Below are 27448 nucleotides of genomic sequence, written 5' to 3' on the forward strand. Positions count from 1 at the left end.
TTATATTTATTCTTATATATTTATGTATAATGTAAATATTAAAATTATTATATGTAAAACACATTCTTAATCCACTCAATCTCTTAACACACATCTAGGTTGATTCCATAACTTGGCTACTGTCTATAGTACCACAATAAACATGCAAGTTCCTGACTTACATTCCTTTTGGTATATTCCCAGAAGTAGTATTGTTGGATCATATGGTAGCTTTTGTTTGTGAGGAATGTTCATACTGATTTCCACAGTAGCTGAACAAACTTAATTGTCACCAGCCAGCAATGCCTCCTTCCCCATTGTATCCTTGCCAGTTTTTGTTGGTTTCTTAATAATTGCCATTCTGACTAGAGTGAGATGAAATCTCAATGACTTTTGATCTGTTTTCCATGATGGCTAAGGGTGTGTTAAACAACTGTTTGTGTTTATTGGCTATTTGTACTTCATCTATCTGTTTATTTCATTTGCCCATTTACTGATTGGCATTTTAGTATTTTTGGAGTTCATGGTAATTTTTGAGGGGACAGGAGGGTATTCTTTTTCTTTTGAAACACTGAATCCTTAGCTGACCTGTAACTCACTATGTAGACCAGACTGGCCTGAAATCTGTGGCAATTCTGTCTCTGCCTCCCCAGTGCAGAGATTAAAGGCATGCATAACCATGCACACCTGGCTTTTTAGCTCTCTTAATGTTCTAATAGCAATCCTCTGATGGGGCTGGAGAGATGGCTCAGTGGTTAAGAGAACTGGTTCCTCTTGCAGAGGACCTGGGTTCAATTCCTACCACTCACTTGGTAGCTAACAATTGTCAGTAAAACTCCAGTTCCAGGGTATCCAATGCCTTCTTCTGACCTCTGTGGGCATTGCATGACACAGGTTCATTTACATACATTTGGGCAATACACTCATACACATAAAAATAAATAAAATATTTTTTAAAAAATCAATACTGTTAGCTGTATTAGCAAACATTTTCTCTCATCTTGTAGGGTGTCTCTTCACTCAATTAACTGTTTCCTTTCCTGTGCCAGAAGTTTCTTGTTAATCTTGTTATTATTTTCTGAACTATTAAGGTTCTTTTCAGAAGGTCCTTGATTCAGTCTAGTGTTCCCTATGCAAGCATAACATAAAGACCTGAGGTTGATCCCCAGAACCCAGGTAAAAAACCCAGGACACAGACTATCTTGGGAAGACAGACAAGTTAGTAAAGTGTTTGCCAAACAAGCACCAAGACTTGAGTTCAGTCCCCAGCACTCATTAAGGGCTTAATTAAGGGCAAATGAAGAGACTCAGAGCACCAAGACTGCCGTCCTGAGTTCAATCTCCAGGTGTTAAGAGAGGACCTACTTCTCTACATGGTAGGGGGACAGAACCTACTCTTTCAGGATGTCCTCGGACCTCCACATCGGTACTGTGGCATGTGTGCGCACATGTAGACACAGAGCTACTCAATGATTCTGCACAGTAATCATTCTGAAAGGCAACACTATATCCAAAGATAAAACTTTAAGAATAGGAGGTAGGAATTGGCTAGGCAGTTAGGGTAAAAAGACCCCAAAGAAATGTAGCCAGTTTCTTGGCTAAAAGTCAAAATGTCCTTGGGCCTGTTAGCAACATACTCTTTTCCAAAGGCCAAAAATGTCAAAAGTATTTGGGAGCTTGTATCTAACCCTTAAAAGATTTTAGGGTTACCTCTTCAGAGAGGGTAATGTTAGAGGGGAGGGAGTGGGCAAGAATTTGCTCAAAATACCATACATGCACGTATGAAATTCTCAATAAAGTTTTTGTAAAAATTAAAAAAAAAATTTACAAAGTTAGCTTTGTGCAATCAAAGAAAGTATTTAGGACTCTGTTCCTTTCTTTTTTTTTTTTTGCCTCTGCCCATGAAAAATCATTAGGACAGACCCTGGGAATGAACTGTTTTGGCAATCTTTCAACACAACCAAGACATCTATTTTTACTACATTTGCTACAGTATAACGTAGGGTTCAGAAACAAGATTCCCTGTGTTCAGTCCTGCCACTGTTATTGTATGTCCTTGGGCATGTTAACTTTCCTATGCCTCAGCTTCCTCATCTATCAATAGATCAAAAAGAGCATTTCCTTACAGGGTATAAGTATAGACTGAATAAGATAATACATTGACAGTTCTTATAATCTGGCATACAGCTAATAATATATACAGTCAATAATTCCAGAAAACAGAGGAGTTAGCATCTTCCTCCAGCTTTAGCTATATGACTGAATCAATGAGCTTTATGAAACTGTAAAATGGAATCTATCATAGAATTAAGAAATACAGGGGCTGGAGAGATGGCTCAGTGGTTAAGAGCACTGGCTGCTCTTCTAGAAGACTGGGATTTGACTCTCACAGCCACATGGCAGCTAACAACCATCTACAACTCTAGTTCCAGGAGATCTGATGCCCTCTTCTGACCACTGTAGGTGCACTTACATAAACACAGGCAATACACTCATACACATAAATAAATCAGAAAAGAGAAAATACATATCAATATATAAATGAAAAAAGTACATAGCAATATATAAATAATGCAGAAAGTACTGTAACAAATATTAGTTACTCAATTTACTTACGTTTCATGTCCATATTTCGAGTTTTATAAACAAAGTATGTATAAATCTGTGTTGTGCGTATTAGAATCTGGTCTCCACTATATCGTATTGACCGATACCACCAAGAGCCCTAAACAAAAATAAAATTAAAGAAGTAAAGCATGAAAAAGTAATAAATGTTAAGCTTGATACAGAATGTTTATGGTAAATTTTTCTAAATATTCATAAAGCTCAACAAAGTGCTTGAGCTTCAGAAGAAATGCCATTTTGTCAAATATTTCAAATGATTTAGTTAGCAAATACTTATACTGCCTGAAGCATAAACACCAACATCAATTATTATATAGGAAAACCCCAAGGCTGTCACATCCCTAGACAAATATAATTTCTAACTATGTACTAAATATGGATCCTTCTATTTACAGGCAAGTACGCCAGTCACCACTCATCAAAGCAGCTTCTTTTGCAACAGACAGAGACTATTACAGAGTTCCACAACTGGTACACAAAGAGACTAAGTGTCTGTAAAATGCCCAACCTTAAGTGACATGACTCAGTGGAACCTCTACACCTAAGACGCATGGAGCACAGTGAACAAAGTAGAGAGAATATTAATGCATCTTTCAATTTTCATCCACAAAGCTCCCTCATGCAACAGAACGCAATAAATCCAGGGCTCAGGGACCATTGCAGAAGAGGGGGCAGAAAGATTGTAAGAGCCAGGTGAAGAGGTACATGACCATATGAAAATAATCTTATAGGCTCCTGAGTCCTTGCTCATATGAATTTACAACAACGGTGTCAACGTGCACAAGACCCATGCAAACTCAAGCAGACAAAAACCCAGCATAGAAATGTGGAAATGGGTAATAGGCCCCAATCTCAGCCAAAGACCTAATGAGCAGCTGATTACTACTGGATGAGGAAAAGCTGATTCTTTAAAGGAGTGACTCTAGATAGGCTGACTAGCCCCCAGTGGATGAACTTGCACTGAGGGACATGAGGGGACACTAACTTGAATCGATAGGACTTAACATAAATAACAGAACGCACAAAATCCAGTGTGGGAGCGGGGATATGGGAGGATGCTGATGGGGAAGGGGGCATAGAGATGATTAAGATGTTGTATATGAAATATACGTAAAAATTCAGTAAAAATATTAAATAGGAATTGAGAATGAAAAAATATTATATAGGTATAATTTAGTTTCAGGTAGAAATTGTTTAAAAGACAAAATAGGAATAAAACCACGTATTGCTGTAAATGCAATGTGAAGTGGTTTCTATCACAGAATTTTCTAACAAGTTCCTGATAAATGTAGAACTAATTTTATAGTTAACATGACACTGTCATTCATGAGATTCTACAAAGATTTACTGGCCTCATATACCCACATGAACTCCAGGATCAAAAATAACACAAGGCACAAAAGTAATAAATAATGAAAATCATGGACATTTTGGTAGTTCTATATTAAAGTTCTGTGTAGCTATTTTAAAAATGAGTCTGATAGGGGGTGGAGAGATGGCTCCGGTTGTGAGGGTTATGAGCAGGCACTGCTCCTGCAGGAACCCAAGTTTGGTTCCCAGCATCTATGACCAATAGTTTATAACCACCTGTAACTCCAGCTCCAAGGGACCCCACACCCTTTTCTGAACTCCAAAGGCAACTCACTCCCTTACATGTGTACACTGAAAAGTAATAATCTTTTAAAAACTGAGGCTGCTATATATGTTGTGTTCGAATGTATTAAGCAAAATAGGTCAAAGAACAATATAGTATCATCACACAAAAGTTTTAAAAAGCACTTGTGGTTACAAAAATACCTAGGGGAGCCGGACATGGTGGCACACACCTTTAATCCCAGCACTTGGGAGGCAGAAGCAGGCAGATTTTTGTGAGTTCAAGGCCACCCTGGTCTACATAGTGAGTTCCAGGACAGCTGGGGCTACAGAGAGACCCTGTCTCCAAAAGATAAAAACAAAACAAAACAAAAACAAATCTAGGGAAAAAACTGAAAAAAAGAGCAAAGCAGTGACAATCACTGAGAGAAATGGAATTGAGATATTGAAGAAAGATTTTCATTTTAAACTCTAAATATAGCTGGTGGTGATGCATGCCTATAGTCTTAGCACTTGAGAGGCATAGACAGGCAGATCTCCAAGTCCAGCCTGGTCTACAAACCAAAGATCCTATCTCAAAAAACAAAATACAAGCAAATAAACAAACAACCAACTCTAAATGAATCTCAATTATCTCAGCTGTGTGAGGAAAAAATACAATTTTACGTACTCAAGTGGCATTACCTTTAGAAAATCTCTAAAAGTATAATTGAGCATAAGATTCTTAAATTCAAGTGCCAATGAATTAAACTCCAATAATTAAAATTTTATATGGAGACCTCCCCCAAAAAACAGTTAATAAAAAAGTACAACTTGGGGCTGGAGAGATGGCTCAGCGGTTAAGAACACGACTGTTCTTGCAGAAGACCCGGGTTTGTATCCCAGCACCCACATGGCAGCTAACAACTGTCTGTAACTCCAGTTCCAGGGGATCTGATAGCCTCTTCTGTCATCCACGGGCACTGCACGACACGGGTGAACTTACCTACATGTAGGCAATACATGCATACACATAAAATAAAATAAAATTTTTAAAAAAGGTACAACTTACCACAACAACTGGCAGGATAACCATAAATGCCAATCCATAAACAAGTAAAACCTAGGATTTAAGAGTAAGTAGTTATGGTCTTTGTCAGGTAAATTACAATAATGTTCGGATTTATAGGAAAAAGGAATATCAATAGTACTCTTCAGTATTGTCTTGTTTGATTCTCTTCTCAAATGCAATAATGAAGATACTAGGGTCTCACTATGCAGCCCTGGCTGGCCTGGATCTTGCTATGTAGACTAGGCTGACCTCGAACTGGTAGAGATCTGCCTGCTTCTGCCTTCTGAGTGCTGGGATTGTACTGTAAGTATTTTTACTTTGTTGACAACTTAGCTGAAATGCACACAGATTACACAACTTGTCCTAGGTCACAGAGCTAATGGTGTTGCTATATTCAAACTCAAGATCTCTTACTTATTTTCTATTACTGATATAATATAGATAACTAACAAAACTTCTACTCAAGTACTTCCTATATTTACATCTTGCAAGTAGTGTTCTGAAAATGAGATAAGCCCTCACAAAGTAGGTCATATACCTACTAATAATGATGCCACATCATTGTTATTAACTATCATGCTGGACAGTTTCAGTTGTCAACTTGGGACACCTGGAGGAAACATCAATTGAGAAAATGCCTCCATTGGATTGGCCGTGTGGCATTTTCTTCATTGTTGAGTGACACAGGAGGGCCCAGCCCACTGTGGGCAATGCCACCTCTGGGCAGGTGGTCCTCTGTTGTATAAGAAAGCAGGATAAGGGAGCTGGAGAGATGGCTCAGCAATTAAGAGCACTTGCTGCCCTTGTAGAGGACCCAGGTTTGATTCCCAACACCCACATGGTGACTAACAACTATCAGTAATTCCAATTCCAGAGGCTCTGATGCCTTCTTCTGTCCTCTGGGGGCATTGCATGACACGGGCACACCTACTACATGCAGGCTATACACTCAAACACACAAAAATAACAATTAAAATATTTTTTTTTTAAAAGAAAAGAAAGCAGACTGAGCACAGGTCAGAGGAACAAGCCAGCAAGCAGTGTACCTCCACGGTCTGTGCTCCAGGTTGCTGCCCTGAGTCCTGCCTTGCCTTTCCTCCCCAAGTTGGTTTTGGTCAGTGTTTTATCACAGCAATACAAAGTAATGAGGACAACTGCCTGTTCAATTTTCCCCTACTACTTGATGCTAAATCTCTGCCTCCTAAGGCATATGCCACCACGCCCAGCTTTGATCCTAAATCTCTTAGGATCTTTTTCTTCTCTATTATTCCTGAGGAGTAACCCTTAGTATGATAAATACCCTTTATAGGCAGCAACTATAGACCTCTGAAGATTACCAATTTTAATGTTCTAAAATAGTCATTTGCAAAACAAATTACAGTCAGAACATGTATATTTTGCTTTTATTGCTCCTCAGGCTGTCAAGATGGCTCATCAGGTAAAGGCTCTGCTACCAAGCCTAATGACCCCAATTTGATCCCCAGGACCCACATGGTAGAAGAGAACCAACTATAGTAATCTATCCTCTGACCAATACACATGCATGGTGGCATGCACATACCTACACAAACACAGACAAATAAAAGTAATGTATTAAAGAAAAACTTTTTAAAAAGCTCCTAATTACTTTCAGTAAGAGTTGGCTAGGTTGGTAGTGCATAGCTTTAATCCCAGCAATTTTGAGGCAGATGGAGGTAGATCTCTCTGAGTTTGAGGCCAGGCACTTCTACATAGGAAGTTCCAGGCCAGCAAGGAACATAGTGAGACCCTGTCGCAAAAACAAAACAAACAAATCTCAAGTATGAATCATCTATTCTTAAACAATATAGTAAAACAATTCCTAAGATTTTAGGGTTGCAACAGCAATCACTGATGGAAGTTGGTCTGATGTCCCACTGCACCCTGGTATGGAATATATATAATTTAATTTAGCATAAAGTAGGTTAGCTTGAATAAACATGAAAAGAAGGGTAAGTTAAATCATTAATTCTCCTTAGATAAATGTGGCTACCATAAAAAGCAACAGTTCTCAAACCAAAAGGAGGACCCTAGCCAAAAATACTTTCAAAAGAAAACCTTATTTAAATGTACTCACAAGAATTGAATTTTTCTGGTCAACTATCCAAGCTGGTAAGGCAATTCCGAAGCTTGTTGCTGAAATAAAAATATCACAGTTTTCAAAGAGTCTCTACTTCTAATTTTGTTTGTATCTCAAAATTATACTTCCTCCCATTTTTAAAAAACTTTTGGGAAAGCCTGTATCATGTAGATTTCTATTACACAGGCAACTGTGAGCCTCCTGCCATGGATCCTCTGCAAGAGTAGTAATCGCTCCTAACCACTGAGCCATCTCTCCCATCTTAAAAACAGATTTTTTTAAATCTAATTTTTATTTACAAATTAGAAATGATTAATAATGACATTGGTTATTATTCTCTGAATCAAAGTTTAACTTTCAAACTAATCTTTAAAAAGAAAAATAAGGGAGGCTGGAGAGACGGCTCAACAGTTAAGAGCACTGACTACTCTTGGAGAGGACCCAGGGTTTAGTGCCCAGCACCTAGAAAGTGGCTAACAACCATCTGTAAGGTAACACCAGTTCCAGGGGATCCAATGCCCTCTTTTGACCTCCTTGGGCATTGTACAACATGGGTGCACATACACACATGCAAGCAATACACTCATACACATAATATAAAAATAACAAAATATTTTTTAAAAAAGAAAGAAAAAATAGAAAGGAGAACTAGGCATGGTGGCACACACCTTTAATCCCAGCACTCCAGAAAAAGGAGAATCTCAGAGATCAAAGTCAGTCTAGTCTGTCAAGTTCCAGGCCTGCTGGGGCTACAACTATCTCCAAAAACAAACAAGGGTGGGCGTGGTGACTCACACCTTTAATTCCAGCATGCAGAAGGCAGAGGCAGTCAGATCTCTGTGAGTTCAAGGCCAGCCTGGTTCTCAAAGCAAGTTCCAGGCCAGCTGGGACTACAGGGAGACCCTGTCTCAAAAAGACAAAAAGACAACACATGTTCTCCCTTATACATGGATCCTAACACCAAATCCTTATAAGTGAGTATGTATCCAGATAGGAACCAGGATAATGAAAAGGAACCAGGGAGGTAAAGGAAAAGAAAGAACCTGAGAGAGAAGAACAGCAGGAAACAGGTGTTACTAAGGGAGATATGGATAAAAATGGGTTTATTTAGATGGGAGGGGGGAGAGAGTGTTACACAAGGAACCTTGGGGATAAAGGGAAAGAAGGAGCTCAAGAGAGGCGGGATCATAGGAGAAGGGTATTAAGGGAGAAATGGGAAAAATGGGGGCACTTTAAATGGGGAAACCATGGTGGAAGGGTTAGACAGTGAGAGGGATAAATAATGCCTAGCTAGTTTTAAAAAGCCAGAGGGAACCATATTAGTTCAACAACCTACTGACAAATTATACATACAACTAGTTCAAGGAACAAAATATGTCTAGTCAAGGTTTATCTAAGAACATTTGGTTTTTGCCCTAGCTTCAACTACACAGGGCATGACAATTAAAAGTACAAGACTGGTGGAACTAACCTTGGATGTTTAGCAGCGACACTTTGAGGCCTATACTAATCTGGTCAGAGGGACTAAAAGGACAGTTTTTCTCCTTGCCCTCCAAGATTGACTAAGTCCAGAGACTATGGAGCATCTCTCAAAATGCCCTGTAATTGTGGTGAGTACCCTGTCCTCTTATTCAGGGAGGCCATGGAGACCCCACCAAATGGACCTGAACCAGTGTCCAGTCTACAAAGAGGAGGGTCAACTCAGAGGAGAAAATTCCTCCATGCTTGAAGTGAAGCCAACCACAGCTGAGCAGGACCTTTGACTTTTGCACTCACCAGAATTACCAGTTCATCTATCACATAGATGGAACTGGTAAAAGAAAGGAGCTAGGGGCTCCTCCCAAGCCCATGTGACCCCTGAAGAACAGATCCTCAAACAACCTTAAGAGTAAAAATAAATTGGTTTATTTGGGCCAACTATATGGTCTTAAACACCCGAAAGGAAAGTATAACTAAGGATTAAGTGATCAGTATATTTCTTTAAGAGTCCGTGTGTATAGCTAAAGGCTACGTAACAAGAAACAATGCCAGACAGGAGATACCTTGAGTTGCTGGCCAGGGTGGCCCAAGAGATTCCCAGACAGTAACCCAGCACAGAACTGGGAAAATGAACAGCAGACCCCAATCTTATCTAAAGGAATGTTGGCAACTGATTGCTGCTAGATGAGGAAGAGCTGATCTTCCTAAAACAAGGGACTCTAGATAGGATGACTAGACTCAGCGGATGGACTTACACTGGGGAATGGCTGGGGGCACTGACAACACAGTGGACAGTAACAGGGATGACAGAGTATATGGGCTCCAGTGTGTGTGGGGGGGAGCACACTATGGAAAGGTGCTATTTGGGATGCGGGTATAAAGATAATTAAGACTGTTTGGGAGACTCTGTATGAAATACACACAAAATAAATAAAGTAAACAAATTAAACAAACAAACAAATAAATAAATAAAATAAAAACAAAAACCAAAAAGACCAAAAAAAGAAAAAAAAAACCACAAAAACAAAAAACCAAACCAAAAAACAAAAAAAAAAAGTAAACCATAAAGGTAAAAATAGAACAAAAAACTCTAATTCCTTATAATTGCAATTTTCATAATACATAAACTAAGAAAACCAATATCCCTTTTAATCTAGTTAACATTTTCATAATATACAATACCACTAATATTTTATATTCACACACCTTGAGGCCCATCTGGATTTCCAAATTCTTCCCAATTTTTCCGGGACTCTTCATCTGTTAAACTACCACAAAGAAAAAAAAGGTTGCAAAATTAGAAAGTTTTATCTGAAAAATAAGTACTCACATAGAAAAACTCCATTAACCAACTTACTCACCTTTTAAACGATACTAACTCAGGGGCTGGGGAGGTGGCTGAGTCAATAAAGCACTTGCTCTGTGAATATGAGGACCAGAATTTGGATCCTCAGCATACATATGAATACTAGGCAAGCATGGTGGCCTGTTTTTAAGTAATCCTAATACCTGGGGGACAGAGACTAGCTGAATTGGGAAGCTCTGAATTCAAGCCTACATCATTAAATATGGTGGGGGGGGAGGTGTGCTGGAGAGATGGCTCAGTGGTTAAGAAAACTGGCTGCTCTTGCAGAGGGCCCAGGTTTGAATCCCAGGACCTACATGGTGACTAATAACAATCTGTAACTCTAGTTCCAGGGGATCAGATGCCCTCTTCTGTACACTTACAAACATGCAGGCAATATACTCATACACATAAAATTTTAAATAAGGTGGGGGTTTAATAAATTAAAAATAATTTAAGGGGCTGGAGAGATAGCTCAGTGGTTAAGAACACTGGTTGTTCTTGCAGAAGACCCAGATTTGAATCCCAGCACCCACATGGAGGCTAAAAACTGTCCGTAACTCTAGTTCCAGGAGATCCAACGGCCTCTTCTGTCCTCTGTGGGCGTTGAATGACATGGGTGCACTTATGTACATGCAGGCAATACACTCATATACATAAAATAAAAATAAAATATTTTTTAAAAGTAAATAAAACAATTTAATAAAAATAAATAAGGTGGGAATTTACTTAGGAAAACACCCAACATCGACCTTTGACTCATACACACACACACACACACACACACACGTACCCACACGCACACCACATACATACACACATGCCAAAAAAAGATACTAAGACTTGAAGAATCAAGAATAGTCTCTTTGAAACCAAAAAAAGGGTATGTGTGTGCATGTACATGTATGCATGTACACGTGTGAGTGCAGGAATGTTGTATTAACAGAAACTACTACAAATTCCTGGACCTTGATATAAATTCTTGGTTAGTTCATGTTTAGTCAGTTCGAATCAGACTACATTTCCTAAGAATGTAAGAAAGATGTAAAGTGATTTTTATTTACCCTTACATTCTAATACATCTAGTATATATAAAGAAGTGCAAAACTTACACACACACACACACACACACACACAAACACACACACCAAAAATCACCACCAATAGGCCAATGATCGTAACAGTTCTCAAAAGAAATGCATCAAAACCTAGGGCCAACAAGACGGCTCAGTAGGTAAAGGTGCTTGCCTTGCCACCAAACTTAATGAGGTGAGTTGGATTTCTGGAACCTACATGGTCCAAGGAGAGGACTGACTCTCAGAAGTTATCCTCTGATCTCCACACCAAGTGCTGTGGTACACTTGAGCACACACACAAAAAATGTAATAAACAAAAAAACAACAAACAAAAAGAAATCTACAAAAACCTGGTAAGAAACCCTGATGGCTGTCAAGATGGTCCAGCGGGTCAAAACTCTTACGACCAAGTTCTTAATTTACTGTAACTGTAACATCAGTTATATGACACCCTGACCTAAGGCCACAGTAAAGCCATGAAAAGCATTTGGTTGCAAATTAATAGAGTAGAACTGAGGTTTCTTTTCTAATGAACAAGTGATGTTTCTCAAAATATTTTGCCTTGGTTTTTCTATAAAATTGTCCACCAAATCTAAGGGGCTTCAGCTATTGTTCCTCTTAATATTCTGTCTTCCCTCACCCAGTAGTAATCAGCTGCCAATAGTTCCTTCAGCTAAGGTTGGGGCCTGCTGCCCATTTCACCAGTTCTACACTGGGCTTTTGTCTGAGTTTGCATAAGCCTTGTACAAACTGGCATCACTGATGACAGAGCTAATTCTTTATTTTTTCTTTGCTTTTTGTTGGTTTGGTTTGATTTGGTTTTTTGAGGCAGGGTCTCCCTGTAGCCCCAGCTGGCCTGGAACTCACTATGTTAGACAAGGCTGGCCTTGAACTCAGAGATCTGCCTATCTCTGCCTCCCCAGTGCTGGGACTGATGCGTGCATCACCACGCACAGCTTAAAAAAAAAACAAAAAAACAAAGCCAATTCTTAAAAAGAAATTGGGCCTTGTGAGATGGCTCAGCAAGTAAAAATACAGCAATTGTTCCCAAGCCTGGCAACCTGAATTCAATCTCCAGGAATCACATGGTGCACTTTTCCAAATTGTCCTCTGACCCACCACACAGGCTTACTCTCTCTCTCTCTCTCTCTCTCTCTCTCTCTCTCTCTCCACAGGCACACACACACACACACACACACACACACAAAATTTAAAGTTTTTCTTTTAACTTGGCAGACCAAACGTATATAACTGCACTTCAATAACTGCTTGGGTTAAACTGGACTCTTAGAATTTTTCATAAGATAGAGGCTTTAATTAAATCACTCAGAACGTAAGTAAAATATACACCTTTGTCTAATTTAGTTAGACTTGTACAGGTTATAAGACCTCAAAGTTGTGGGCTCTACAAGCATTTTACTTCTTTATAAGTGTGATACATCACCAACTACTCAAGATATATACAAAATAATTCTATTGCTTTATCATGTAACTGAATTAAAACTAAAAGCTTATATTATTCTCCTGCAGTTTTTAGACGAGATTTAGACGGTCAGGGTGGTATGGCTGTAGATGCCTACACTTTTTAGAAAAGTGAATGTAGAGCACAGAGTCCCAACCAGCCACCTGAGAATAACAGCATGAACTTGTCATACTACAGGAAGAATGTGGGAATGCAGCACACAAGCATTAAAATTAGAGTTACAGCCTGTGGTGGTGGCGCTCGCCTTTAATTCCAGCACCTTGGAGGCAAAGGCAGGCAGATCTCTGTGAGTTCAAGTCCAGCCTGGCTACATAGTGAGTTCCAGGCCAGCTGGGGTTGCAGGGAGACCTTGCCTCAAAAAGGGAAAAAAAAAAAAAAAAAATTTAGAGCTACTGATTAAACAATCTTGGCTACCGCTTCCTCTGGAAATCTTTAATTCTTAAATTACCTAAAGACAGAATAACAAAACAACAGCATTTGTGCAAAGAACACATGCTTGAAGGAAACACTCTGAACGAAGAAAAGGAGCCATCGATAAAAAACAGGCATCTGTGAAGACACCTGCTATGCACAAAATACAGAACCCCCTTCAAAAGCTTCTGGGTCACGAGGCTTTGTTACAGAATCCTATAGTAATTCACAGATAACCAGGAAACCACAGGGAATGTGGAGAGTAGGTACAAAGACAATTTTATTAAGCACAATCATAATAGTTCTCAAACTTGTGTCATTCATGTCACTTGCATAGCTTGCCATTATATCTATACTTTAAAAAAAATAGTTCATAATTATATCATCACTGATTCATCATACCCATAAGTTCTAAAGAATTCAGCTAATTTTTCTCTTGGAACAGAAATATCCAAGGAACTACTACTAATTTTAGATACTCTATTCTGCCTCTTAGAAAGTGTACACAAAAATGTTAGCCAGGTGTGGTGGTGCACGCCTTTAATCCCAGCAGTCAGGAGGCAGAGGCAGGCAGATCTCTGTGAGTTCAAGGCCAGTCTACATAGTGAGTTCCAGGACAGCTGGGGCTACAGGAAGACCCTGTCTCAGAAAGACCAAAAAAAAAACCAAAAAAAAAATGTTACTCAAGTCAGGCTATTTGTAACTCTAGCACTCAGGAGGCTAAAGAAGGAAAATCATGAGTTCAAGGCCAGTCTGAGCTACATACTTAAAAGCAGGGATGGGGGTAGTAGTTGGAGAGAGAGTTCAGGAGTGAAGAACACTTGCTCCTCTTCCAAAAGACCCAAGTTCAGTTTCCAGCACCTACATCAGGTAGTTCACAGCTCCCTATAACTCCAGCTCCTCGGAATCGGATGCCATCTCCTAGCGACCTTGGGCACCTACACAGGTGGCATATATATTCAGACACAAAAATAAGTAATAAACCTTTTCTTTAAAAAGTTCTGAGCTACTTGTAGTGATGTAGGCCTTCAATCCCAACATTTGAGAAGCAGAAGCAGGCTTATCTCTGAGTTCAAAGCTGGCCTGGGCTACACAGTGAGACCCTGTCTCAAAATAAAGAAAAAAGCTAGTTGTGGTGATGAAGGCCTTCAATCCCAACATTTGAGAAACAGAAGCAAGCTTATCTCTATGAGTTCAAAGCTGGCCTGGGCTACACAGTGAGAACCTGTCTCAAGAAAGAAAAAATTTTAAAGGTTCTTAAAGATTATAAACGTACAAATGTCCATGCACAAGCTGGTCATGGTGGCTCACACCTTTAATCCCGGCACTTGGGAGGCGGAGGCAGGCACATCTCTATGAGATCAAGTCCAGCCTGGACTACATAACAAGTCTTAGGTCAGCTGGGACTACAGCTAGGTCTACCTTGTCTCATAGAACATCAAAAATGTCCTCGCAAGTATATGTAATACAGCTTCTTCTCCCATGGCTGGGACTCAAAATTGGGGCCTTGTAAGCACCTGGCAAGCACTTTACTGAGCTACACTCCCAGGCAGTAACAATATACCTCACTTATGTTTACATCGAGGCCAACAGTAAAATAATAACGTGCAAGTTCTAAGATTTTTAAAGAAAAAAGGTTCTAAGCAATTAAAAAGGAGACCTTAAAAATTCACATCCCAGAGGGGAAAGATGGCTGAGGGAGTGAAGGCCCTTGTTCCCAAGTCTGACCATCTGAGTTCATACCACAAGATCCAGATGGTGGAAGGAGAAAGTTGAACTCTGACCTCCAGGCTCACAAAGTGACACTCAAATACCCACATAATAAATAAAATAAAAAAGATTAAAAAATAAATATAAAACCCGTATCTCAACTAGTATCTAACAATAAGGTAACCAGAAATAACCTATTATAATGAAATTCTGGAAAGGCACCAAAAATTAAATTAGCACTAAAAGTAAATATTAAATATTAATCTTGCCATTAAGTAGTTCAAATGAGACAAGTACATTGGTAAAACAGGAGAAACAGAAGTAGTTTAACAATAAGCTCAAAATGATATTAGATATAAATATACTTTTTTCTATTCAAGATGCTTAGAAGATAGGTCAACTAAGCTTAGTAATAGTTACTACTTAGTTAAACGGAGTTCACTTAGCAAAAGCACTACCCTAAGTGCCAACTCTAAATCAGTTAAGGATTAATTAGATTACCACTTCAGGGCTGCTGAGTAGGTCAGAATTTAATAAAAGTATATGACACTAATTTTACTGAAACCGGAAAATTACCTTTACAGCTGTCTTTAAAATGTGTGAGGGGGTGGGGGAGAGGCTAAAGAGATGTCTCAGCAGTTAAAAGCACTTACTGTTCTTCCAGAGGACCTGGTTTCAATTCCCAGTACCGACATGGCATCTGTCACTAGGAATGCATGTGATACACTCAAATACATACAGGCAAAACACTCACATACATAAAGATAAATAAAATCTTTTTAAAAACATGTAAGGGTTGAGTACAGGACCCACATCAGCTCAATGAAACAAGGGCCCAAAGGGAGGTAAAAAAAAGAGGTGGCAGGCCAGCACTAGATTGAGAACTATTAGAGACTGATTGCTGCTAAGGGAGAATATGACTTATACACAACCCCTGGATGGGCTGACTAGACTCCAGCAGACCCATCTACACTGAAGGACACTTGAGTACAAACACCTGAATGAATAGGACTCAACATGTATGACAGAGAGCATAGGGTTCAGTGGGGGGATGGGGGAGGCATGGATGGGGGGGTTCTGGATTTGAGAGGGAAATGTATAAAATTTAAAAAGCTCAATTAAAAAAAATGTGTAAGGGGGGGTGGTCAGTCATAGTGACACCACCTTTAATCTCAGCACTCAGACAGGTGGATTCTTGTGTTCCAGGAGAGCCAGGGCTACATAGTGAAACCCTGTCTCAAAAACAACAACAAAAAGGTGCAAGTGATACTTACGCTGCATAAGCTTTGGCTATCCTCATGAACATCACTTCATCGCCTCCTTTATCTGGATGATATTTAAGTGACAGCAAACGATATTGTTTCTTAATTTCTGCTACTGTTGCTCCCTAAAAGGAGAAACTGTGTTAATAAAAGCACTATAAAGAAATAACTCATTCTATTCTGGTTTAACCATGAACTACTCAATAGTCTGACAAAAGAAAATGGTACTTCCTCCTATATATTATGTCCCCTAAATTTCATCTCTCGTATATACTTTTGTTCAATTTTTTGTTGTTGTTGTTTTTTAAAGACAGGGTCTCCCTGTAGCCACAGCTGGTCTGGAAGTGGACATTATACACCAGACTAACCTCAATCTCTCAGAGGTCCACCTGCTTCTGTTGCGATTAAAAGCGTGTATCACCAAACCTGGCTCCAATATATTTATTTTTAATCAAGCACTTACTATTTACCATGCAATACATATACTGGTCACAGATGATATGAGGGTGAAACCAGATAAGGCCACATTTAGATAAAAATATTTTGACTTTAAGTATCCAAAAGTGATCAAGAGTAAACTAATAGTTCAAAAATCCCTCAAATCAAAGTCTAGCTTCCTCTATAAGCTGAGCAATATTGTTTCACTGCTTATCAATATTTTAATATTAAGTAAATATTTAAAAACTATCTTTGCTTAGACATTAGTCTTACATTCTACAATAATTTTTGGATCATTTTTATTGCCCTAAATCTTTTTATCTTACACTCTTTGTGACAATGATCATTACAATAAGAAAAATGAGATAAGAGACTGGAGAGATAGCTCTAAGTTAAAAGCTTGTAGTGCTCTAGCAGAGGATTCAAGTTTCCTTCCCAGTACCCACATCAGGCAACTCACGACTGCCTGTAAGTACAGCTCTAGGGAAATTCAACACCCTCTTCCAGCCTCTGCAGACACTGAACTCTGTGTGTACAAATCTACACTCAACACACACACAAAAACACATAATTAAAAATAAAAAATGTCAAAGTATTACAAAAAGAAAAGTCAGATATATGTGAACATTTCTTCTACAAAGCAGAAAACTAGATGAGCATGCTTCTTAATTTGTATTACATGAATTTTTGAATTAAACCATCCATTGCAACCAACCAACCAACCAACCAACCAACCAACCAACCAACCACTAGAGTTTGGCTACTAAAGTTGTTACAGGACCACAGACAAGACATAAATTTTCCAGGCCTCATTCTCTGTATGTGAAAATTTTCCAGATCATTTCTACCACTAATTTCAGTTCTAACATTCTAATGATATGCCCAAAGACTAATATTCTGTGGGGGCTTATCAGCCAAGTTCAATCACCAAAGCTTAAATTGAGTTTCTTTTTCTTTGAGACAGTGTCTCCCTGTAGCCCCAGCTGGCCTGGAACTCGCTATATAGACCAGGCTGGCCTTGATCTCACAGAGACTGCCTGTCTCTGCCTCCTGAATGCTGGGATTAAAGGCATGCAAAACCACACCTGGCAATTTAAGTTGAATTTCTATGATAATGACACCAGTTCCTTACAAGAGCCTTCAACTCAAACTTAAGAACATAAGATTTTGTGTGTGTGTGTGTGTGTGTGTGTATGTGTCTTTTTGAGACAGGGTCTCGCTGTAGCCTCAGCTGTCCTGGAACTCACTATGTAGACCAGGCTGGCCTCAAACTCACAAAGATCCACCTGCCTCTGCCTCCCAAGTGCTGGGATTAAAGGTGTGCACCACCATGCCCAGCTAGAACATAAGATTTTTATCATTCCACTAGCATAAATAACCTCCTAGTTTTATTTTTAACTTTGCATAAACCAGTCATATGGAAATATTTTTAAAATATGCTCACTAACTTCTCATCTTCAAAGAGTCTTACGTTTTCCCAATTACAAATTCTTTTTGGTTTTTTTTTGGGGGGGGGCTTTTTGAGACAGGGTCTCCTTGTAGCCCCAGGTGGCCTGGAACTTGCTATGTAGATCAAGCTGGCCTTCAACTCACAGAGATCCACCTGCCTCTGCCTCCTCAGTACTGGGACTAAAGCTGTGCACCACCATGCCTGGCCTTACAAATCAATTCTTTATAGTGGCAATCAATAGAACAAATGTTAAGAGTGATAATGACTCGGATCTTCTTTTAATAAAAAAGTTAACTGAGGGGCTGGAGAAAGGGCTCAGTGGTTAAGAACACTGGCTGCTCTTATGGAGGACCTGAGTTTGATTCTGAGCACCCACATAGTGACTAACAATCATCTCTAACTCCAGTTCCAGGGGATCTGACGCCCTGTTCTGACCTTCTCAGTCAATGCATGACATGGGTGCACCTATCTACATGCAAGCAATATAACTCACAGAGTAAAAATAAAAAAATATTTTTAACTTATGTTCACTTTGGCAGCACATATACTAAAATTGGAACGATAGAGATTAGCATGGCCCCTGCGCAAGGTATGACACGAATTCGTGAAGTGTTCCATATTAATATGTATATATTATGTATATTATATATATATTATATATATTATGTATGTATGTATGTATGTATGTGTGTATTTTTTTTAAAGTTAACTGACCAAGTCTTGATTTCTTTTGGCATGACTCAATTTGTTTTAGAGTATGGACCTTTAGTATTTTCATAAGACCATTAAACTACAAATTATCATACAAAAATACTACTTACAGGATCCAAATTTAATACTTCATAAGGATTGTATTCTTGATATTCTCGGTCTGTTTTGGAAACTTTGTAGGCAAGAAATAAGAATAATGCCCAGCCTGCAAGCAGAACTATTTTCCTGTTTAAGAAAAAGACAAATGACATATAAGTAAATATGTTTGAATGGTTTTCTCTAAGAGTTGCAAGATCAAGGCATAACAAAATCTAAAGCAGTTCCCTATTACTATGCTTCTGATTCAAAGTATACAAATGCTGACTTTTAAACCCTATTACAGCAAGGATATATCTTCCTCACCTTTGAATTCTCCTGAACCTAGTACAGTGTTCTCCCATGTAATAGATGTTTGTATTACTATATGCAGAATTTCAAGAATAGAAACTAATACGACTCATTAAATTAGATCAAAACACATAAAAATTAAGTGGTCAAGAAACCATTTAAGGGGGCATAAGAAATAGCTCAGTGGTTAAGAGCACTGGCTGCTCTTGCAGAAGACCTAGGTTCAGTTCCCAGTGCCGACAGGGGGAATAGCAAATGTCTGTAACTCCAGTTCCAGGGGATTCAACACACTCTTCTGACCTCTGCAGGTATTGCACACATGTGGTACACTTACGTACATGAAGGCAAAACACTCATACACATGAGTAATGGTCAAACGTACAAAGATGAGTAAAAGGCCTTTGTCTGCCTGTCTGTCTGTCTGTCAGTGGGTGGGTTGGTTGGTTGGTACAGGGTCTCACTGTGTAACCCTGGCTGGCCTGGAACTCATTCTGCAGACAGGCTAACCTCAAACACTGCCTGCCACCACACCCAGGTCATAAATAGCCTTCTTTATACTAATAAAGCTTTGGAAACATCCTAATGTCTATCAGTAGTAAGTAATTTAAAGGTGACCAATTAAATACTACATTAAAAAGTGGTGGCACATGCCTTTAATCCCAGCACTCGGGAGGCAGAGGCAAGCGGATCTCTGTGAGTTCAAGGCCAGCCTGGTCTACATAGTGAGTTCCAGGACAGCTGGGGCTACAGGGAGACCCTGTCTCAAAAAGACCAAAAAGAAAAAAGAAGTACATTTGAACATATAAAAAAGAACTGATTTCTTCTCTCGCCAATATGTTTTGTTTATTAAATCAGTTAAAAGATTGGTACTACCAAAGTGGAAAGAATAATAAAATTTTCATATACTATACACTCACTGGTTTTAAAAACAGCAAAGAAAAATGTCCACGTGTTTAAATGCTTAGATTTTTTTTCACAGCACTAGGATCAAACCTAGGCCTTTGTCCATGCTAAGCAAGTACTTCATTGCTGAGCTGCACCCTTAGCCTGCGTTTCTGCTGTTCGACTGTATGACCACACCCCCAAAAAAGCCAACAACCAAAAATGCATCCCCAGACCTCAGCATTTATACCTCATTCACAAGTCTTCTCTGTCTCAGGCCAGAGTTATGAGTCCTTTTTTTGCTCTTTCATAGCACATCATCTCCTGCCCTTATGGCTATGGTTTGGATGTGGTTTGTCTCCTCACACTGTTAAGATTTGGTGGAACCAGGACTTAGGAGAGGGCTCACTGGACAAAGCACTTGCCAAACAAGCCTGAGAACCAGTTCAGATCCTTGGTACTCACAAAAGAGCTAGGCAGACATGATGGTCCCCACCTATAATCCTAACGGAAGTATTCAAGAGGCAGAGACATGATCCTCAAGGCAAACTGGCTAGCTAGACTAGCTGAATGGGCAAGCTTGGGGTTTAGCAAGAGCTCTGTATGCTGGTTAGTTTTAAATGTCAACCTGCCACAGCCTACAAGCATCTAAGAAGAGAGCCTCAACTGAGGGACTGCCTAAATCAGACTGATCTATGGGCATGTATGTGGGGGAATGTTCTGATTTGTTAATTGATGTGGAAGACCAAGCCCATTATGAGCAGCACCATTTCCTGAACAAAAGGTCCCGAGCTATGAGACAGATGAAAACTAACTACCATGAAGTAGCATGAGTACATTCATTTCTCTCTTCTCTTAGCTGTGGCTGCTTAAGTTACTCCCTTGATTTCCCACAATAATGAACTGCAAACTGGAACTGTAAACCCTTCCTCTCCTAAGTAGCTATTGCTCAGGATGTTTTAATGAAGTAACAGAAAAAAAACATAACACCCTGCCTCAGCAAATAAAGTAGAGAGTAATCAGGGAAGACACCCCATGTCAACTTCTGCTCTCCATATATACACACATGTACACACATGTGTACACACACACACTAACCCACTCGAAGCAAATGAACACTAACATACACATGCATACCACACATACAAAAAAGATGTGGGGAGGCACTGGGGAGGCAGAAGGGGGTGGATCTCTCTGAGACCCAGGACAGCCTGACAGTAAATTCCAAGTCAGCCAGGGTTACACAGTGAGACCTTGTTTTAAAAAAAAAAGATATGGTGGATCTTTTAAGAGGTAAGGTCTAGGAGTCCAGTGTGGTGGCGCATGCCTTTAATCCCAACACTCCAGAGGGGTATCTCTGTGAGATTGAGGCCAGCCTGGTCTACAAGGAGACCCTGTCTCAAAAAGACCAAAAAACAAAACAAAACTAAACTAAACAAAATAAAACAGAGGTAAAGTCTAGGGTGCTTAAGAGACATCTCAGTGGTTAAGAATTCAATTAAGAATTCAGTTTCCAGGACTGGATAGATGGCACAGTGATTAAGAGCACTGACTGGTCTTGCAGAGGACCCAGGATTAATTCCTGGCACCCACATGGCAGCTAAAAACCTTCTGTAACTCCAATTCCAGGGGATCTGATGCCCTCTTCTGGCCTCCAAGGGCACTGTACAACATAGGCACACACAAAAATATAGGCAATAGACTCATACACACATAAAATAAAAAATAAATGGTTAAGAGGTTAAGAGCAGTGACTTTTCTTGGAGCAGAACTGAGTTCAGTTCCCAGTATCTACATGGTAGCTAACAACCATCTTAACTCTAGTTCCAGGGGACCCAATACCCTCTGCTAGCCTCTGCAGGGATTGCATGGACATGGAGCAATTATACGTGTAGCAAGCAAAACACATACATATATATAAAATAAAAACTAATTTTTTTTTGGTCTTTTTGAAATAGGATCTCCTTGTAGCCCCAGCTGGCCTTCCACTCACAGAGATTCACCTGCCCCTGCCTTCCAAGTGCTAGGATTAAAGGCACGCATCACCATGCCCGGCCTAAATTCTTTTTTTTTTTTTAAAAGAGTTCAGTTTCTAGCATCCATGTTAGGCAGTTCTCAACTGCCTATAACCCCCAGGAGAGCCAACATCTTCTTCTGAACTCCACTGCACCTCCACTAACACCTGCACATTCTCCCCCTACACCCTCGCACACAAAATCAAATAAATAAATAAATAGTTTAAAGAGGTGAGACATAGTAAATGGTGGTTAGGTCATGGGGATACCGCCCTTAGCAGACAGAAATCAGTGCTACTCTCCTCAACTTACAACAAGGCAGACCCCTGAACTTCTCTCTACTTTCCTGTCTTACAGTGTGACTGCTTTCTCACATATCCTCCCACCATCATGCCATCCACCAAGTTATGAAGATGTTCCTTGTGTCTTTACCAGAAACATATGGGGAAAGCTGATCTTGGACAATCAGTCTCTAAAGATAACATAAGCTAAATATGCCACATCTTTTTAAACCAAGTACCCAAACAGGTATTCTGTTATGCAACAAAAAATGAACATATAAATATAAATATAATATAATATAATATAATGAACATATATAAATATATATATGATAGAATGTGTGAATTGCAAAAGAGCCAGAAGCCTCATTAGGGAAAGCCATAAATCCCTTAAAGTGTCTAACTGGCCCTAAATTGGCAGCCTGGCCTTGTTCAAGCATGGCTCTGCTTGGCTCAGTTGGTCACTCCCAAGCCTGAGAGAAGAGTGTTTGTGGAGCCACCTGTCTCCTCTAGGGCCACAGATAACACTCCTGCCAATTTCTGGGGAAATAATCTTGGGGAGACCCTCAATCACTCCAAGGGCACCAAGCTTGGGCACTAACTCAACTCCCTACTAAGTGCAGCTGTGTCCCACAACCCTGGCATACCGCCCCCCTTTCCTTTGTCTAGTTGTAGAAGCTTGGTTCCCATGGACAGCCTCTACCTCTCACTGTATCTTCTTTGTATAAAGGAAGGTCTATTCCTTGCCTGTTGTGGGTCTGGCTCTGTTTTCTTGTCTCCTTTGTTTCTATCTTTCCTTTTATTTTCCAAAAATCTAACGAGAGAGAGAGAGAGAGAGAGAGAGAGAGAGAGAGAGAGAGAGAGAGAGAATATATGTAATTTTTTTTTTTTTTTGTCTTTTTGAGACAGTCTCCCTGTAGCTACAATTGGCCTGGATTCACCATGGAGACCAGGCTGGCCTCAAACTCAGAGATCCCTGCTTCTATCTCCTCAGTGCTGGGATTAAATGCATGTGCCACCATGACCAGCCAAGAACTAATATATTTATTAAACCTATTGTGGTTACCTGCTTATTTGTCAGTATCTCCTAAGGTTCAAGTCTGAAACCATATTTATTTTGCCAATCACAGTATACCTGACATATGGTAGGCCCACAACAATTGTAAGTTAAATGAATAAAAAATATTTGAGATAGCAAATTCTAAACTTAAAACCAAGGTTTGTTAATACTCTCAATAATCTAAAGAACATTTGAAAATATTATTCCCACACAAATCAGTAACTCTCCACGTTGACCAAATTTTACTCAAATCTAACAAACTTCATAAAACAAAGAAAAAATGAACATAAAAGCAAACATAAGGAAAAAACAAAACAATTCGGATACAATAAATTGTTAGATATTTTACACTTGACATCTGATCTCAGAGTCAAGAAAAAATGAAAAGAGGCTAATGACACAATGTCCTGGGATGGTAAAAACTACTCCAGCCAATAAAACCATGCTCCACTTCCAGATAGCCAACAAGGGAACACACTGACTGTACCACACTACATGTGCAACTTTTAAAAATATTTGGTTCCTCCAAAAAAGATAAATATTTTCCTTCAGGTAGATTCAGTAATTAACTTATGAAAGCTTCCTTTTTTTAATTCTAAGTACCTTTAACGTAACTCGAAAGCAAATTCTAGAAATTACATGCCTTCATTTCAGGAATACTACCAAAAAAGAAGCATTACACAGTAAAAAATAGTAAAAAAGGTTCTGTGATTTCTAACCTTATGAAAATTGTTACCAGATCTATCTCACTGTTCTTTGATCTTAATTTTCAGTTAAAGAAGTAGTTTACTAATTACTAAGTTTTAACTTTGAAAACTTAGGTTCAGGGCTGGCAAGATGGCTCAATGGGTAAAGCACCTGTTGCCCAAGTCTGAAGATTTGAGTTCAATGCTCAGAATCTTCCTCAAGGTGGAAGGAAAAAACGATTCCACAAACTTAGCCTTTGACCTCCACATGCATGCCATAACACACAGACCATACAGACATACCATATGCACACAAAATTATTAAAAAAAAAACTGAGGTTCAAATGCCTAAAATACTGAGCAAAATCTGACAAAAAGAAAAAAAGAAGATAAGAAACAAAAGTGAACAGAGAGCTACTCTTGTCAACACAAATTTTGCATTTAGGCTTTCATTACTGAGTACCACCACCACCAAAGCTAAGATTTCCCTCTATGCAAAACCAATCCTTAAAATCAAAACAATCAATACAGTTATGTTTAAAATTATCATAATTTAGCCCACACCTTTGATTCCAGCACTCGGGAGGTAGAGGCAGGCAGATCTCTGTGATTGAGGGCAGCCTGGTCTACCAAGTTCAGGCCAGCCCAAGCTACACGGAGACCTTGTCTCAAAAAGACCAAACAAACAAACAACAACAACAACAAAAAAAAAAACTACCATCATTGGAGGGTTAGAGAGGTGGCTCAGTGGTTGAGAGCACTGGCTGCTCTTACAAAGGACCTGCCTGGGTTTGATTCCCAGCACCCACATGGTGGCTAATAGCCACCTACACCTCTAGTTCCAGGAGATCCAGACACCCTCTTCTGACTTCCCCAGGCACTGTACAATGTGGGTACACTTAACATACACACAGACAATACATTCATACACATAAAATAAAAAAATAAAAATAAACTATCATCATTTAAATCAAGATTTAAAATAACTGATTGTACTCTTAATAATTTCCTCAGATTTTTCTCTTCTTCCTATTATGGAGAAGAGATGTGGGAAATTCACAAGGTGCTGTTCTGTAAAAACGACAACTTTCACTTCCTGCCATAGTTTAATCTAGCGGCTTTAAGTTCAGAACTCGAAGTAAAGGCCAGTATAAAGCACACCCTTTAGCTTCACAGCATCAAACAGGCCTCCTCTAATTAAACACGTTAGTGTTTTGCCTAGGCAGATGAGCCTGCCAAAATTAAAGGCGATGAGATCCCTGCTCCAACACTAATAGCTACATGACGTTGGTCAAATCATCTCACCTTAGCCTCGGCTTGAGAAAAAAAGGAAACATTTACCATGAAGTTAATACGGAATTAAATGAACATATAAAGCACCTGGCAACTCAGTATGTGCTCAGTAAACAGAAGTTATCATCATGAAGTGCCAACTTGACCAGTTTCGCCTGGCAGTTTTTGAATTCTTTAAAAGATTTCCCTATAGACTCCAACATAAAACTTAACTTTTAGGACATGGTATACCAGGTCTTTACAGAAGATAAAGAGGGGATTTACCTCCCCTCTTTTTGATCTCTACTCTGTTTAGAGCTTAAAGACTTAATTATACCTCACCTCTATCACAGGCTACAATTTTACAACCACACATTTCACCATCATCAGATCCCTAAGTCTTATACCTAGCAAAGAGTTAAGCACTAAGTGTGTGTTGTTATTGCAATAGATTACTTACTTTACTGTAGGAATAATATTTGGCTGGGGTTTTAGCAACCGTAAACGATACCACATACATCTTCCATATACTTTTCTGATATTCTTTAATCGAATTTGCTCTGTCAAGAAAGAAAAGTGAGGTGAGTTAATAAGCCATTTTTCATGGTAAGACTGGAACCACACTTAATTCTGTACAAACCTGCATTACCGTTTTATTGAAACATGAAAATGCTGCCTATTCAAATAATCTCTATAAAAATTTATAAAATATGCTAAGTTGTCTGTCACTTAAAACAAATATTCCTGGAAAAGTTTATCAAGTAAGTATTGTTCACCTGAAGAGTCTCTAAAAATTGAGAAACAGTGGGAGCTGGAGAGATACTGCAGCGGTTAAGAACACTGACTGTTCTTGCAGAAGAGCCGGGTTCAAATCCCAGTACCCACATGGCAGCTAACAACTGCCATAACTCCAATTCCAGGGGATCCGACAGTCTCTTCTGTTTTCCACATGCAATGCAGGACACGGGTGGACTTACCTACATGCAGGCAATACATGCATACACATAAAATAAAAATAATATTTTTTTAAAAATTTAGAAATGGATTTGAACCTAAAATATTTGGTCATATATCTGAGAAAGTCTCTTTAAAATAATGGAAATACGATTTATTAAAGAAGCTAAGGAGAAATGATATTCTTCAAACATCAACATTAACTGCCTATCAAGATATATTCTAATCAAAAAATTTTATCTATATAAGTTTTATCTATTTAAGATGTGAAACCAATACAACCTGGAGTTTCAACATGAAACAATAGTAAACAGTAAAATTCTGTATCCCGGCACTACTATCCACAGGCCTCTTGGGGTAAGTCTATAGCGCAGCTCTCCGCGCCAGGACTCCCTAAGCCACATTCACCCTTCCATACCCACCCCCAGCTGTTCTATACTCCTAGTTTGGGCCCTGCGCCATTCCTAGTCTTGGGTCCCCAGACACCTGGGGAACCAGTACTGCTTCCTGACCCCTTTCATCCAAACCAACTTAGTGCCTTCTCGGGGCCCCAGGAGCACTGCTTCTGGACCTAGCCCCGCCCTCAACTCCCCCTGCTTCCCTGGGCCTGCACCACCTGCCATCCTCTTTCTGGGACTTGGGAGCTGACCTTTTCTCTTCCTGACCCTTTGCATCCAGACCAACCCAGCTCCTCAGTGCAGTCCCCAGGAGTCCTTGGAGCCTCTTCCTGCCCCATCTGCCTTTGCATCTCTGGGTGGTAAGTCCACCAGCTGCCCTAGACCAGCATCTCCTGGGCCAGGCTCCCAGGCCAGTCCAACCCCAAAATTTCTGAGGCCAACATCATTCCTGGAGGGATCCAGACCTTAGGAGAAAGCCTGAAAACATCTGACCCTCACCTGAATTGGGCCTCTGTGGGAAGTCATGAAGACAAAAGCAATCGGCCACTCCAATATAAAATCAAAAGAGAGAACTGGAAGCTTAGATGAACCAGCATTTCATGTGCAAAAAGCAAACCACAGAGGCACATAAAGTTTACAAAAAGAAGCAGACCTAAACTTGAAAGCTTGAGACTCACACAAGAATCAGAAACTACAAAAGAAATTCACATGTCAAAATCACAGAGAAAGAATAATAACATGAAAAACCAAAATAACATATCCCACCAAACACCAACTGTCCTCTAGAGGAGTATAATGAGAA

The 27448-nt window shown here is 39.5% G+C and overlaps 1 protein-coding gene and 1 pseudogene across 1 annotated transcript in view; one reads left to right on the forward strand and one right to left on the reverse strand.

The window, feature by feature from the left end:
* The window catches only part of Sec63 (SEC63 homolog, protein translocation regulator), a 97311-nt gene that overhangs the window by 36040 nt on the left and 33823 nt on the right, over nucleotides 1-27448 (reverse strand). Inside the window, exons 2-8 of the mRNA XM_008850312.3 lie at nucleotides 25755-25854; nucleotides 18822-18936; nucleotides 16125-16237; nucleotides 10032-10093; nucleotides 7344-7402; nucleotides 5249-5299; nucleotides 2596-2704 (exon numbers count right to left, since the gene is read on the reverse strand). Coding sequence (XP_008848534.1) covers nucleotides 2596-2704; nucleotides 5249-5299; nucleotides 7344-7402; nucleotides 10032-10093; nucleotides 16125-16237; nucleotides 18822-18936; nucleotides 25755-25854 — 609 coding nt within the window. The remainder of the gene's footprint in view (nucleotides 1-2595; nucleotides 2705-5248; nucleotides 5300-7343; nucleotides 7403-10031; nucleotides 10094-16124; nucleotides 16238-18821; nucleotides 18937-25754; nucleotides 25855-27448) is intronic.
* LOC115067193 lies at nucleotides 18526-18624 on the forward strand (annotated as a pseudogene).

This window comes from Nannospalax galili, unplaced genomic scaffold (genome assembly GCF_000622305.1).
Source record: "Nannospalax galili isolate Female #2095 unplaced genomic scaffold, S.galili_v1.0 scaffold324, whole genome shotgun sequence".
Taxonomy (NCBI): Eukaryota; Metazoa; Chordata; class Mammalia; order Rodentia; family Spalacidae; genus Nannospalax; species Nannospalax galili.